Genomic DNA, 12,557 nt, shown 5'->3' with positions numbered 1-12,557 from the left:
GCTAAACTTCCAATCCTGCACTCTGCTGTGGCCTGGGAAAGCAGTGAAGATGGCCCAAGTGCTTGGGCCCCTGCGTAGCCGTGGAGCCGTGGGAGACCTGGAAGAGTCTCCTGGCTCCTGGCTTTGGAGCGGCGCAGCTCTGGCCCTTGTGGCCAATTGGGGAGTAAACCAGCAGATGGAAGACCTCTCTCTCTCTCTCTCTCTGTCTCTCTGTCTGCCTCTCCTTCTCTCTCTGTTTAACACTGACTTTCAAGCAAATAACTAAATCTTTAAAAAAAATAAACTTATCATCTGCTTCCTCGTGGCCGACATGCCCGTGAACATTTTACTAAAGAGTCTGGGGCTGTAATTCTGGGCAGCCAAGAATCCCTCTTAGGGTGAAGATCAGGGGAGAAAAGGAAGACGAGACTCTCCCCACCCCGGGTTGTCCTGCTATTCCGTTTCTACCAACTGCAACAATAAAATACATTTTGCCACCTGCCTTCCTGCACATATAACCTTCATTTTGTATTAGGGATGCCTCTAAATTCTATATATTTTGCTAGACATGTATCAAGTATTTCTTCTTCAGTAAAATGCTGACTTTGGTACTAAATAGTAACTAAATAAAAAGTCTGCATCTTCAGAGGGTATGCAGCTTCCTCGTGGTGGTATGTTTTGAAACAAGGCCTACCTAGGCTTGAATTTTGTCAGCTGCCATTGGCATTCATGAGTACTTGATCCTATCCCTTTTGTTCTGACTGCATTGCTAAGATAAGCTTATTCCTACATTTTCTTTTTTAAACCAGCTTAGAGAAAAAACTTAGACTAAATTCATTCAGTGAAGTTTATTTGAGCAATTAAAACAACTTCAGCAACAAGAATACAAAAATACAATCATTGACTACCTTTCATCTACTCTGCTTCATATACAATTTAAGTTGAAAAACACGCCAAGGAGTTCTCGTTTCTCTTTGCACGAGGAATGCATAACAGGCAGAAATCAGAAATGCCAGTCAGGTACTAGGTCTCCAGTGGGGACAGGCCAGGACGAATGCTCCCGTGGCTGGGAACTTTACAGGTTCTGAGGGTCAGGGGCCGCTGCACAGTCACAGAGCAGATGGTCTAGGGCTCAGGGGCTGAAGAGCGTTCACTGGTGCTGAACTTGGCTCATGCCACCAGAAAGCGCCTCCCTGTGGCTTGAGCCAGAGGGGACTAGCATCAGGAACACCAGGGCCGGGGGCAAGCACAGACGCAGCCAAGGTTCTGGAGGCGCAAGTGCGGCGCACCACCCCCTCCTCTGCCTGATTCCCAGGAGACGCCCAGTCCCCAGCAGTGTCCCTGCAGAAGCTTCTGAATGGCTGCACGCTGGTGCTGGGAGGAGTCAGCGGCACCACGTCAGGGAGACCCACGGTGATGCTGTCCAAGGAGAGCAGGCAGGGGCCCGGGTGCATCGGGGCATGGGGATCCAGCGGGGGCCCCAAGGGTTGAAGATCCGGGGCGCAGCAACATCCCGAAGCCTTGGCAGGAAATGGGCACTCAGGACTCTACTTAGTGTTGACCTCCAAATCTCCATCATTGGGCAGGGGCGGAGCCTCGGCGCCAGCATCGGTGTGTGCAGAGGGGGACAACAGCCGCCTCTTGGGTGGAACCTCCAGGCTGGGCTCCTCAGCTGCCAGTGGCCGAGGACGCCGACCACGACCACGACTAGGTCTGGCAGCTGACAGGCGCACAGCCTCGGCAGACAGAGCTGGAGTCGGTAACCAGGCCAGGCTGGGCTGCCTGGACCTGTGAACGTCAGTGTGCAGTGTGACATCACTGCTGCGGCCCAGAGCCAACTGAGATCCGGGGCCCACAGGAGCAGCTCGACGGGTGCTACCAGAGGCCGGCACAGGCCCAGTGGACCTAGCCTGGGGCGAGGAAAGCTGCCTGAGGCCCAGGGCAGCCCTCCAGAGCCCGCGATCCTGCCTACAGGCCGTCAGCTCCTGGCTGGTGCACAACGCGTGGCTGGGGCGCGGCTTCAGGCAGCGGCGTGATTTCTGGCTGCTGCATGGCTCCTCACTGGTGCCTGGCTCCTGGCTGAGGCTTGGCCCCTGGCTGGTGAGAAGCTCCTGGCTGCTGTGAGGTTCCTCACTGCTGCGTGGCTCCTGGCTGAGGCTTGGCCCCTGGCTGGTGAGAAGCGTCTGGCTGGTGCCTGGCTCCCGGCTAGTGTGTGGATCCTGGCTTGTTTGGCCCATGGGCTCCGGGAGGGCCACAGCGCCACGGTCTTGCCCGCGTTTCCACAGCTCGTAGCGCTCGGGTTGCAGGATACGAACGAAGGGGTCCATGTCAAAGGTGACCCTGGCCTCCCCGCAGCTGCACTGGGAGGCCACTTTGCCATAGTCGATCCAGCGCGGGGTGGCGAAATTGATGGCTTCGGCGCAGTTGAAGCCGTGGTTGAAGCCCGCGTGGTAGCCGTAAGGAAAGGTCACCATGAACTCGCCAGCCTGCTGAGTGACGCGGCGGAAGGGGATGCCGTTCTGCCGCAGGACGCTGGGCGAGATGAGGGCCACCTTGTGCCGCAGGAAGGCCTGGCAGCTGCGGGAACTGCCCGGGAACAGCTGCCCGGCCAGGCGCTCCAGGCGCCGCCCGTGCTCCGGGGGCACCGCGTACCACGTCTTGGGCTCCCCGAAGTGCAGGTAGTTGATGCTGTACAGGTCCATGTCCTCCGTGTGCCAGGCGAACGTGGTCTTCCACATGCCAAAGTACAGGTAGGGCGTGTTGACGCCCTCGATGACGACGCCGCACTCCTGCGCCAGCAGGTCCAGAGGCGAGCCCAGGCGCCTGAGGTTCCAGTGTGCCGTGTTTTCATCAAACAGAGAGCCGCTGATGCCAGCGCCGTAGATCGGGGCATCGTAGACACGGGTCTTCCAGTACTTTTGCTCCAACTCTTCGAAAGTCAGGTGCGCTGGGGTCTGGTATTTTGTGCTGGTGGCCAGCTGGCGATACTGTCTCAGGCTCATGGCTCTCCTCTTTCTGTGGAACTGAGTGAAGACACCTGCCCCACCATAGGCCTTCTGCTGGAGGGGGCGGGCTATCAAGATGTCATCCATGTCGTCGTAGCTCTGTCTGGCCCTCCACTCCTTGGGTGGGATGACCTTGGCCAGGCCTCCTCGGTGTGCACCCTGAGATTCCATCTGAGCGATAAATTGGTTGAAGTCCATAAACTCCTCCATGGTTGGGTAGAATGTCATGATGTGGCAGCTGGGGTTCTGGGGGCCGGAGCTCTCAGGCGTCATGGCTGCAAGACAGGAAAGTGGGCGACTCTGAGTCCCCAGGTGTGTTCTAGATCGTCCCCCTAGAATTTCCCCCAGAGGGTCTTCTCTACGTAGTCTCTCTTTAGTAAAGATGGATTCATTCATTTCACAGGCAGAATCACACACACACACACACACACACACACACAGAGAGAGAGAGAGTGAGAGAGGGAGGTCTTCCATCTGCCTGTTCACTCCCCAAATGGCCTCAACAGCCAGAGCTGGGCCCATCCAAACCTGGAGCTGCTTCTGCATCCCCCGTGGGTACAGTGGGTCAGAGCACTTGGATCTCCTTCCACTGCTTTCCCAGGCCATCTCAGCGAGCAGGGTTGAGAGCAGAGCCGTTGGAACTCCAATCAGAGCCCATTGGGGATGCTGGCCCCTAGGCGGAGGATTAACCACCTAAGCTAGAGCGGCCTGCCCCTCTCTGCTGATTTGCTACGTGGTTTCCTTTCTATGGGAAGCCCTAACAGAGATCGAAATGTGGAGAAATGAGAAGGTCTCTTTTCCAGGCTTGTCAATGTCATAGCAGAACCCAAGGAGGGAAGACCTCTTTCCCCGTCTCTCCATCTCTCTGTCTTAACCCTGCCACTCAAAAAATAAATACATGTTTGAAAAAATCTGTGAATTCTCCTACAGAAGAGTACATGGAGAACCATGAAGAGAACAGAGAGACAACGCACATAAAGCATATTAGGATAACATAGGTGGCATTAATAAACGTCTCCCAAAGACGTTTTTAAAGTTGAAATGGAGTCTTCAACGCTTTTGGCATAAGGACTTTCTCAAAAGCACAGGCACCAAATATGGCCTAACAGAATAAGAAATTGAGCTACCTGCCGTGGACGAAATCCTGATCCAGGTGAACACACTCTAGGACTCAGAGAGAGGTGGTTTCCCGTGGCCGCTGCAGTCGCAAGGAGGCTCCATCTCTCCGCGCTTCCTTCCGGCTTTATACCTGGGCCAGGTTCGAATCCAATCAGCCCTCAGCTCAGGAAATCCCAGAGCTGGGTTTCTGTCTGACAGGCCAGCTTCATTTTGCCCCACCCTTTGCGTTGACATTTGTAGCCAAACTCAAAGGAACATCAGAGTGGAAAATCAAGTGTTGGGGACAGGCAACCTTGACAGATACAACCAAAGAAATCCCAGGGAGCAACACGAATATCAAACGAATGGAGCGGGTACTTTGTGAAAAGCTTCATTGGGAAGGAAGAGTGACAACAACCTGTCTTGCATCTGCTGGCTCCCTCCCCAGCTGGGAGCCACAGGCAGGGCTGGGCCAGGCTGAGCCCAGGAGCCAGGAATTCCATCCTGGTCTCCCCCAAGAGGGGCAGGGGCTGGAGTACTTGGGCCATTCCCACAGCTTTCCCAGGTGCAGTGGCAGAAAGCTGGAGTGGAAGGGGAGTGGCCAGAACATGCACTATGGGAGGTCAGCCCTGTAGGGTGTGAACTAATCCTTTCTCTCACCCTACAGGCCCCTAAGGGGACATTTTACACAAAAGTCCTTTTCAAAGATTTGCAAAATTCCTTTTAAAAATACAATTATTTTAGTGTTAAAATTGATATAGAAACATGGATTTTCTTAATACATTTCCTTTTTTTCTTTTTCTTTCTTTCTTTATTCATTTATTTATAGGAAGGCAGGCACAGTTAGACAGAGAGAGAGAGAGAGACAGAGAGAGAGAGAAAGGTCTTCCTTCTGTTGTTTCACCTCTCAAATGGCTGCCATGGCCATCCCGCTGCGGCTGGCACATTGTGCCGATCCCAAGCCAGGAGCCAGGTGCCTCCTCCTGGTCTCCCATGTGGGTGCAGGGCCCAAGGACCTGGGCCATCCTCCATTGCCTTCCTGGGCCACAGCAGAGAGCTGGACTGGAAGATGAGCAACTGGGACAGAATCCGGCGCCCCAATTGGGACTAGAACCGGGGCTGCCAGCACCACAGGCAGAGGATTAGCCAAGTGAGCCTCGGCGCCAGCCTCTTAATACATTTCTAGCAACTTTTAGAAGATCCTTCATAGTTAAGAAAAAGACGCATTCGGTAGAAAGGATTCAAGTGAGTTCAGTAGGAAAGGACTAAAGTGAAGAAGGTGGAGCCGAGGCTGTGTTGCCTCCACTTAGGGCTCCAGCAGCCCACAGCTGTGCGGGACTCCTGGCTGCTCTGTTTCCAGTGCAGCTCCCTGCTAGCCTCCCTGGAAGATCTCCTCTTTGCTCTGTTTCTTCCCCTCTCTCGGTCACTCTGCCTTTCAAATAAATTAAAAGAACACCACTTAATAAACAGAAGTTGTATATGTGACTACATACCAAAAACCTGTTTTTTTTTTTTTTAAAAAAAAAAAAGACAAAAAGTGATTATGGTATGCGGCTAACTACCCAGCACTGAGACTCTAACTGGCACCCATATGGGATGCTGCCATTGCAGGTGGTGGTGTTGCCCGCTAGGCCATAGCACCAGTCCCATGAATAGCTATTACACAATGTACACATGCATCAAGACATCACACAGAATCACATTAATATGTGCAATTTGATACATCCGCTACATTCTTATTAAATTAATGAAAACGCATTGAAATAGTGTCTTATGCACGCAGTACTTGACGATAAACAACTATTTCTAATGTATGTATTCATTTTTCATTCTAATTTCAGTGTGCTCATTCTATTCATAAAAATGTGTATTGTCAACCAGCATGTCATGTGCTGGCAGCAGCCTCATTCAAGTGTACTTCAAAGCTCTGTGGAAGGGGCCGGCGCTGTGGCACAGCGGGTAAAGCCGATGTCTAGGACCTATGGGGCCAGCATCCCACATGGGTGCTGGTTCCAGTCCGGGCTACTCCTCATCAGGTCCAGCTCCCTGTTATTGTACCTGGGTATGCCACAGAGGATGGCCCCAGGACTGCACCCACATGGGAGACGCAGAAGCAGCTCCTGGCTCCTGGCTCCTGGCTCCTGGCTTAGGATCGTCTCAGCTCTGGAGGTTGAGGCCATTAGGGAGTGAACCAGAGGATCACTGCCTCTCTCTAACTCTGCCTTTCGAATGCATGAATACATCTTTCAAAAAGAGAAGGACACATCTTGGAAAACGTGTATGTGAATGCACACTTGACCATTCAAACTGTTCTGCCCAAGTTTGTATCAGTTGAAACACTCTCTGCCTAGGAGGACAATTTACACTTTTCACTTTGTCAAGCTCTGGATGAGTATCAACTTTGGAGTGTTGTCCAATCGAGTGAGAGTGTAGTGGTATGTCATTCCGATTTGCATATGCAGGGACACTGCTGTGGCATAGCCGGTGAAAGCCACTGCCAGTCCTGCAAGCATCCCATATGGGCGCCAATTGAGTCCAGGGTGCTAAACTTCCAATCCTGCACTCTGCTGTGGCCTGGGAAAGCAGTGAAGATGGCCCAAGTGCTTGGGCCCCTGCGTAGCCGTGGAGCCGTGGGAGACCTGGAAGAGTCTCCTGGCTCCTGGCTTTGGAGCGGCGCAGCTCTGGCCCTTGTGGCCAATTGGGGAGTAAACCAGCAGATGGAAGACCTCTCTCTCTCTCTCTCTCTGTCTCTCTGTCTGCCTCTCCTTCTCTCTCTGTTTAACACTGACTTTCAAGCAAATAACTAAATCTTTAAAAAAAATAAACTTATCATCTGCTTCCTCGTGGCCGACATGCCCGTGAACATTTTACTAAAGAGTCTGGGGCTGTAATTCTGGGCAGCCAAGAATCCCTCTTAGGGTGAAGATCAGGGGAGAAAAGGAAGACGAGACTCTCCCCACCCCGGGTTGTCCTGCTATTCCGTTTCTACCAACTGCAACAATAAAATACATTTTGCCACCTGCCTTCCTGCACATATAACCTTCATTTTGTATTAGGGATGCCTCTAAATTCTATATATTTTGCTAGACATGTATCAAGTATTTCTTCTTCAGTAAAATGCTGACTTTGGTACTAAATAGTAACTAAATAAAAAGTCTGCATCTTCAGAGGGTATGCAGCTTCCTCGTGGTGGTATGTTTTGAAACAAGGCCTACCTAGGCTTGAATTTTGTCAGCTGCCATTGGCATTCATGAGTACTTGATCCTATCCCTTTTGTTCTGACTGCATTGCTAAGATAAGCTTATTCCTACATTTTCTTTTTTAAACCAGCTTAGAGAAAAAACTTAGACTAAATTCATTCAGTGAAGTTTATTTGAGCAATTAAAACAACTTCAGCAACAAGAATACAAAAATACAATCATTGACTACCTTTCATCTACTCTGCTTCATATACAATTTAAGTTGAAAAACACGCCAAGGAGTTCTCGTTTCTCTTTGCACGAGGAATGCATAACAGGCAGAAATCAGAAATGCCAGTCAGGTACTAGGTCTCCAGTGGGGACAGGCCAGGACGAATGCTCCCGTGGCTGGGAACTTTACAGGTTCTGAGGGTCAGGGGCCGCTGCACAGTCACAGAGCAGATGGTCAAGGGCTCAGGGGCTGAAGAGCGTTCACTGGTGCTGAACTTGGCTCATGCCACCAGAAAGCGCCTCCCTGTGGCTTGAGCCAGAGGGGACTAGCATCAGGCACACCAGGGCCGGGGGCAAGCACAGACGCAGCCAAGGTTCTGGAGGCGCAAGTGCGGCGCACCACCCCCTCCTCTGCCTGATTCCCAGGAGACGCCCAGTCCCCAGCAGTGTCCCTGCAGAAGCTTCTGAATGGCTGCACGCTGGTGCTGGGAGGAGTCAGCGGCACCACGTCAGGGAGACCCACGGTGATGCTGTCCAAGGAGAGCAGGCAGGGGCCCGGGTGCATCGGGATCCAGCGGGGGCCCCAAGGGTTGAAGATCCGGGGCGCAGCAACATCCCGAAGCCTTGGCAGGAAACGGGCGTTCAGGGCTCTGAGTAGCACTGACCTCTGAAGCCCCATCACTGGGCAGGGGCGGAGCCTCGGCGCCAGCATCGGTGTGTGCAGAGGGGGACAACAGCCGCCTCTTGGGTGGAACCTCCAGGCTGGGCTCCTCAGCTTGCAGTGGCCGAGGACGCCGACCACGACCACGACTACGACCAAGACCACGACCACGACCAGGTCTGGCAGCTGACAGGCGCACAGCCTCGGCAGACAGAGCTGGAGTCGGTAACCAGGCCAGGCTGGGCTGCCTGGACCTGCGAACGTCAGTGTGCAGTGTGACATCACTGCTGCGGCCCAGAGCCAACTGAGATCCGGGGCCCACAGGAGCAGCTCGACGGGTGCTACCAGAGGCCGGCACAGGCCCAGTGGACCTAGCCTGGGGCGAGGAAAGCTGCCTGAGGCCCAGGGCAGCCCTCCAGAGCCCGCGATCCTGCCTACAGGCCGTCAGCTCCTGGCTGGTGCACAACGCGTGGCTGGGGCGCGGCTTCAGGCAGCGGCGTGATTTCTGGCTGCTGCATGGCTCCTCACTGGTGCCTGGCTCCTGGCTGAGGCTTGGCCCCTGGCTGGTGAGAAGCTCCTGGCTGCTGTGAGGTTCCTCACTGCTGCGTGGCTCCTGGCTGAGGCTTGGCCCCTGGCTGGTGAGAAGCGGCTGGCTGGTGCCTGGCTCCCGGCTAGTGTGTGGATCCTGGCTTGTTTGGCCCATGGGCTCCGGGAGGGCCACAGCGCCACGGTCTTGCCCGCGTTTCCACAGCTCGTAGCGCTCGGGTTGCAGGATACGAACGAAGGGGTCCATGTCAAAGGTGACCCTGGCCTCCCCGCAGCTGCACTGGGAGGCCACTTTGCCATAGTCGATCCAGCGCGGGGTGGCGAAATTGATGGCTTCGGCGCAGTTGAAGCCGTGGTTGAAGCCCGCGTGGTAGCCGTAAGGAAAGGTCACCATGAACTCGCCAGCCTGCTGAGTGACGCGGCGGAAGGGGATGCCGTTCTGCCGCAGGACGCTGGGCGAGATGAGGGCCACCTTGTGCCGCAGGAAGGCCTGGCAGCTGCGGGAACTGCCCGGGAACAGCTGCCCGGCCAGGCGCTCCAGGCGCCGCCCGTGCTCCGGGGGCACCGCGTACCACGTCTTGGGCTCCCCGAAGTGCAGGTAGTTGATGCTGTACAGGTCCATGTCCTCCGTGTGCCAGGCGAACGTGGTCTTCCACATGCCAAAGTACAGGTAGGGCGTGTTGACGCCCTCGATGACGACGCCGCACTCCTGCGCCAGCAGGTCCAGAGGCGAGCCCAGGCGCCTGAGGTTCCAGTGTGCCATGTTTTCATCAAACAGAGAGCCGCTGATGCCAGCGCCGTAGATCGGGGCATCGTAGACACGGGTCTTCCAGTACTTTTGCTCCAACTCTTCGAAAGTCAGGTGCGCTGGGGTCTGGTATTTTGTGCTGGTGGCCAGCTGGCGATACTGTCTCAGGCTCATGGCTCTCCTCTTTCTGTGGAACTGAGTGAAGACACCTGCCCCGCCATAGGCCTTCTGCTGGAGGGGGCGGGCTATCAAGATGTCATCCATGTCGTCGTAGCTCTGTCTGGCCCTCCACTCCTTGGGTGGGATGACCTTGGCCAGGCCTCCTCGGTGTGCACCCTGAGATTCCATCTGAGCGATAAATTGGTTGAAGTCCATAAACTCCTCCATGGTTGGGTAGAATGTCATGATGTGGCAGCTGGGGTTCTGGGGGCCGGAGCTCTCAGGCGTCATGGCTGCAAGACAGGAAAGTGGGCGACTCTGAGTCCCCAGGTGTGTTCTAGATCGTCCCCCTAGAATTTCCCCCAGAGGGTCTTCTCTACGTAGTCTCTCTTTAGTAAAGATGGATTCATTCATTTCACAGGCAGAATCACACACACACACACACACACACACACACACAGAGAGAGAGAGAGAGAGGGAGGTCTTCCATCTGCCTGTTCACTCCCCAAATGGCCTCAACAGCCAGAGCTGGGCCCATCCAAACCTGGAGCTGCTTCTGCATCCCCCGTGGGTACAGTGGGTCAGAGCACTTGGATCTCCTTCCACTGCTTTCCCAGGCCATCTCAGGGAGCAGGGTTGAGAGCAGAGCCGTTGGAACTCCAATCAGAGCCCATTGGGGATGCTGGCCCCTAGGCGGAGGATTAACCACCTAAGCTAGAGCGGCCTGCCCCTCTCTGCTGATTTGCTACGTGGTTTCCTTTCTAGGTGAAGCCCTAACAGAGATCGAAATGTGGAGAAATGAGAAGGTCTCTTTTCCAGGCTTGTCAATGTCATAGCAGAACCCAAGGAGGGAAGACCTCTTTCCCCGTCTCTCCATCTCTCTGTCTTAACCCTGCCACTCAAAAAATAAATACATGTTTGAAAACATCCGTGAATACTCCTACAGAAGAGTACATGGAGAAACACGAAGAGAACAGAGAGACAACGCACATAAAGCATATTAGGATAACATAGGTGGCATTAATAAACGTCTCCCAAAGACGTTTTTAAAGTTGAAATGGAGTCTTCAACGCTTTTGGCATAAGGACTTTCTCAAAAGCACAGGCACCAAATATGGCCTAACAGAATAAGAAATTGAGCTACCTGCCGTGGATGAAATCCTGATCCAGGTGAACACACTCTAGGACTCAGAGAGAGGTGGTTTCCCGTGGCCACTGCAGTCGCAAGGAGGCTCCATCTCTCCGCGCTTCCTTCCGGCTTTATACCTGGGCCAGGTTCGAATCCAATCAGCGCTCAGCTCAGGAAATCCCAGAGCTGGGTTTCTGTCTGACAGCCAGCTTCATTTTGCCCCACCCTTTGCGTTGACATTTGTAGCCAAACTCAAAGGAACATCAGAGTGGAAAATCAAGTGTTGGGGACAGGCAACCTTGACAGATACAACCAAAGAAATCCCAGGGAGCAACACGAATATCAAACGAATGGAGCGGGTACTTTGTGAAAAGCTTCATTGGGAAGGAAGAGTGACAACAACCTGTCTTGCATCTGCTGGCTCCCTCCCCAGCTGGGAGCCACAGGCAGGGCTGGGCCAGGCTGAGCCCAGGAGCCAGGAATTCCATCCTGGTCTCCCCCAAGAGGGGCAGGGGCTGGAGTACTTGGGCCATTCCCACAGCTTTCCCAGGTGCAGTGGCAGAAAGCTGGAGTGGAAGGGGAGTGGCCAGAACATGCACTATGGGAGGTCAGCCCTGTAGGGTGTGAACTAATCCTTTCTCTCAGCCTACAGGCCCCTAAGGGGACATTTTACACAAAAGTCCTTTTCAAAGATTTGCAAAATTCCTTTTAAAAATACAATTATTTTAGGGTTAAAAATTGATATAGAAACATGGATTTTCTTAATACATTGCCTTTTTTTCTTTTTCTTTTCTTTCTTTCTTTCTTTATTCATTTATTTATAGGAAGGCAGGCACGGTTAGTCAGAGAGAGAGAGAGAGACAGAGAGAGAGAGAAAGGTCTTCCTTCTGTTGTTTCACCTCTCAAATGGCTGCCATGGCCATCCCGCTGCGGCTGGCACACTGTGCCGATCCCAAGCCAGGAGCCAGGTGCCTCCTCCTGGTCTCCCATGTGGGTGCAGGGCCCAAGGACCTGGGCCATCCTCCATTGCCTTCCTGGGCCACAGCAGAGAGCTGGACTGGAAGATGAGCAACTGGGACAGAATCCAGCGCCCCAATTGGGACTAGAACCGGGGCTGCCAGCACCACAGGCAGAGGATTAGCCAAGTGAGCCTCGGCGCCAGCCTCTTAATACATTTCTAACAACTTTTAGAAGATCCTTCATAGTTAAGAAAAAGACGCATTCGGTAGAAAGGATTCAAGTGAGTTCAGTAGGAAAGGACTAAAGTGAAGAAGGTGGAGCCGAGGCTGTGTTGCCTCCACTTAGGGCTCCAGCAGCCCACAGCTGTGCGGGACTCCTGGCTGCTCTGTTTCCAATGCAGCTCCCTGCTAGCCTCCCTGGAAGATCTCCTCTTTGCTCTGTTTCTTCCCCTCTCTCGGTCACTCTGCCTTTCAAATAAATTAAAAGAACACCACTTAATAAACAGAAGTTGTATATGTGACTACATACCAAAAACCTGTTTTTTAAAAAAAAAAAAAAGAAGACAAAAGGTGATTATGGTATGCGGGTAACTACCCAGCACTGAGACTCTAACTGGCACCTATATGGGATGCTGCCATTGCAGGTGGTGGTGTTGCCCCCTAGGCCATAGCACCAGTCCCATGAATAGCTATTACACAATGTACACATGCATCAAGACATCACACAGAATCACATTAATATGTGCAATTTGATACATCCGCTACATTCTTATTAAATTAATGAAAACGCATTGAAATAGTGTCTTCTGCACGCAGTACTTGACGATAAACAACTATTTCTAATGTATGTATTCATTGTTCATT

The 12,557-nt window shown here is 53.1% G+C and overlaps 2 protein-coding genes across 2 annotated transcripts; both read right to left on the bottom strand.

The window, feature by feature from the left end:
- Positions 1 to 1,526: 1,526 nt before the first annotated feature.
- On the bottom strand, positions 1,527 to 3,272 carry LOC138846096 (lysine-specific demethylase 4D-like). The gene has a single exon (XM_070060756.1). The coding sequence runs from the start codon at positions 3,255 to 3,257 to the stop codon at positions 1,527 to 1,529; it is 1,731 nt and encodes a 576-aa protein (XP_069916857.1). The 5' UTR covers positions 3,258 to 3,272.
- Positions 3,273 to 8,001: 4,729 nt separating this feature from the next.
- Positions 8,002 to 9,912, bottom strand: LOC138846094 (lysine-specific demethylase 4D-like). The gene has a single exon (XM_070060751.1). It carries the CDS (start codon positions 9,895 to 9,897, stop codon positions 8,002 to 8,004), a length of 1,896 nt encoding a protein of 631 aa, XP_069916852.1. The 5' UTR covers positions 9,898 to 9,912.
- Positions 9,913 to 12,557: the final 2,645 nt, after the last annotated feature.

This window comes from Oryctolagus cuniculus, chromosome 1 (genome assembly GCF_964237555.1).
Source record: "Oryctolagus cuniculus chromosome 1, mOryCun1.1, whole genome shotgun sequence".
Lineage (NCBI taxonomy): Eukaryota > Metazoa > Chordata > Mammalia > Lagomorpha > Leporidae > Oryctolagus > Oryctolagus cuniculus.
Note: the sequence above shows the minus strand (reverse complement) of the source record. Positions and strands in the feature narration are given on the sequence as shown.

Coding starts and splice junctions, on each gene's coding strand:
- LOC138846096 (XM_070060756.1), bottom strand. CDS start 3,257: ATGACGCCTGAGAGCTCCGGCCCCCAGAACCCCAGCTGCCACATCATG.
- LOC138846094 (XM_070060751.1), bottom strand. CDS start 9,897: ATGACGCCTGAGAGCTCCGGCCCCCAGAACCCCAGCTGCCACATCATG.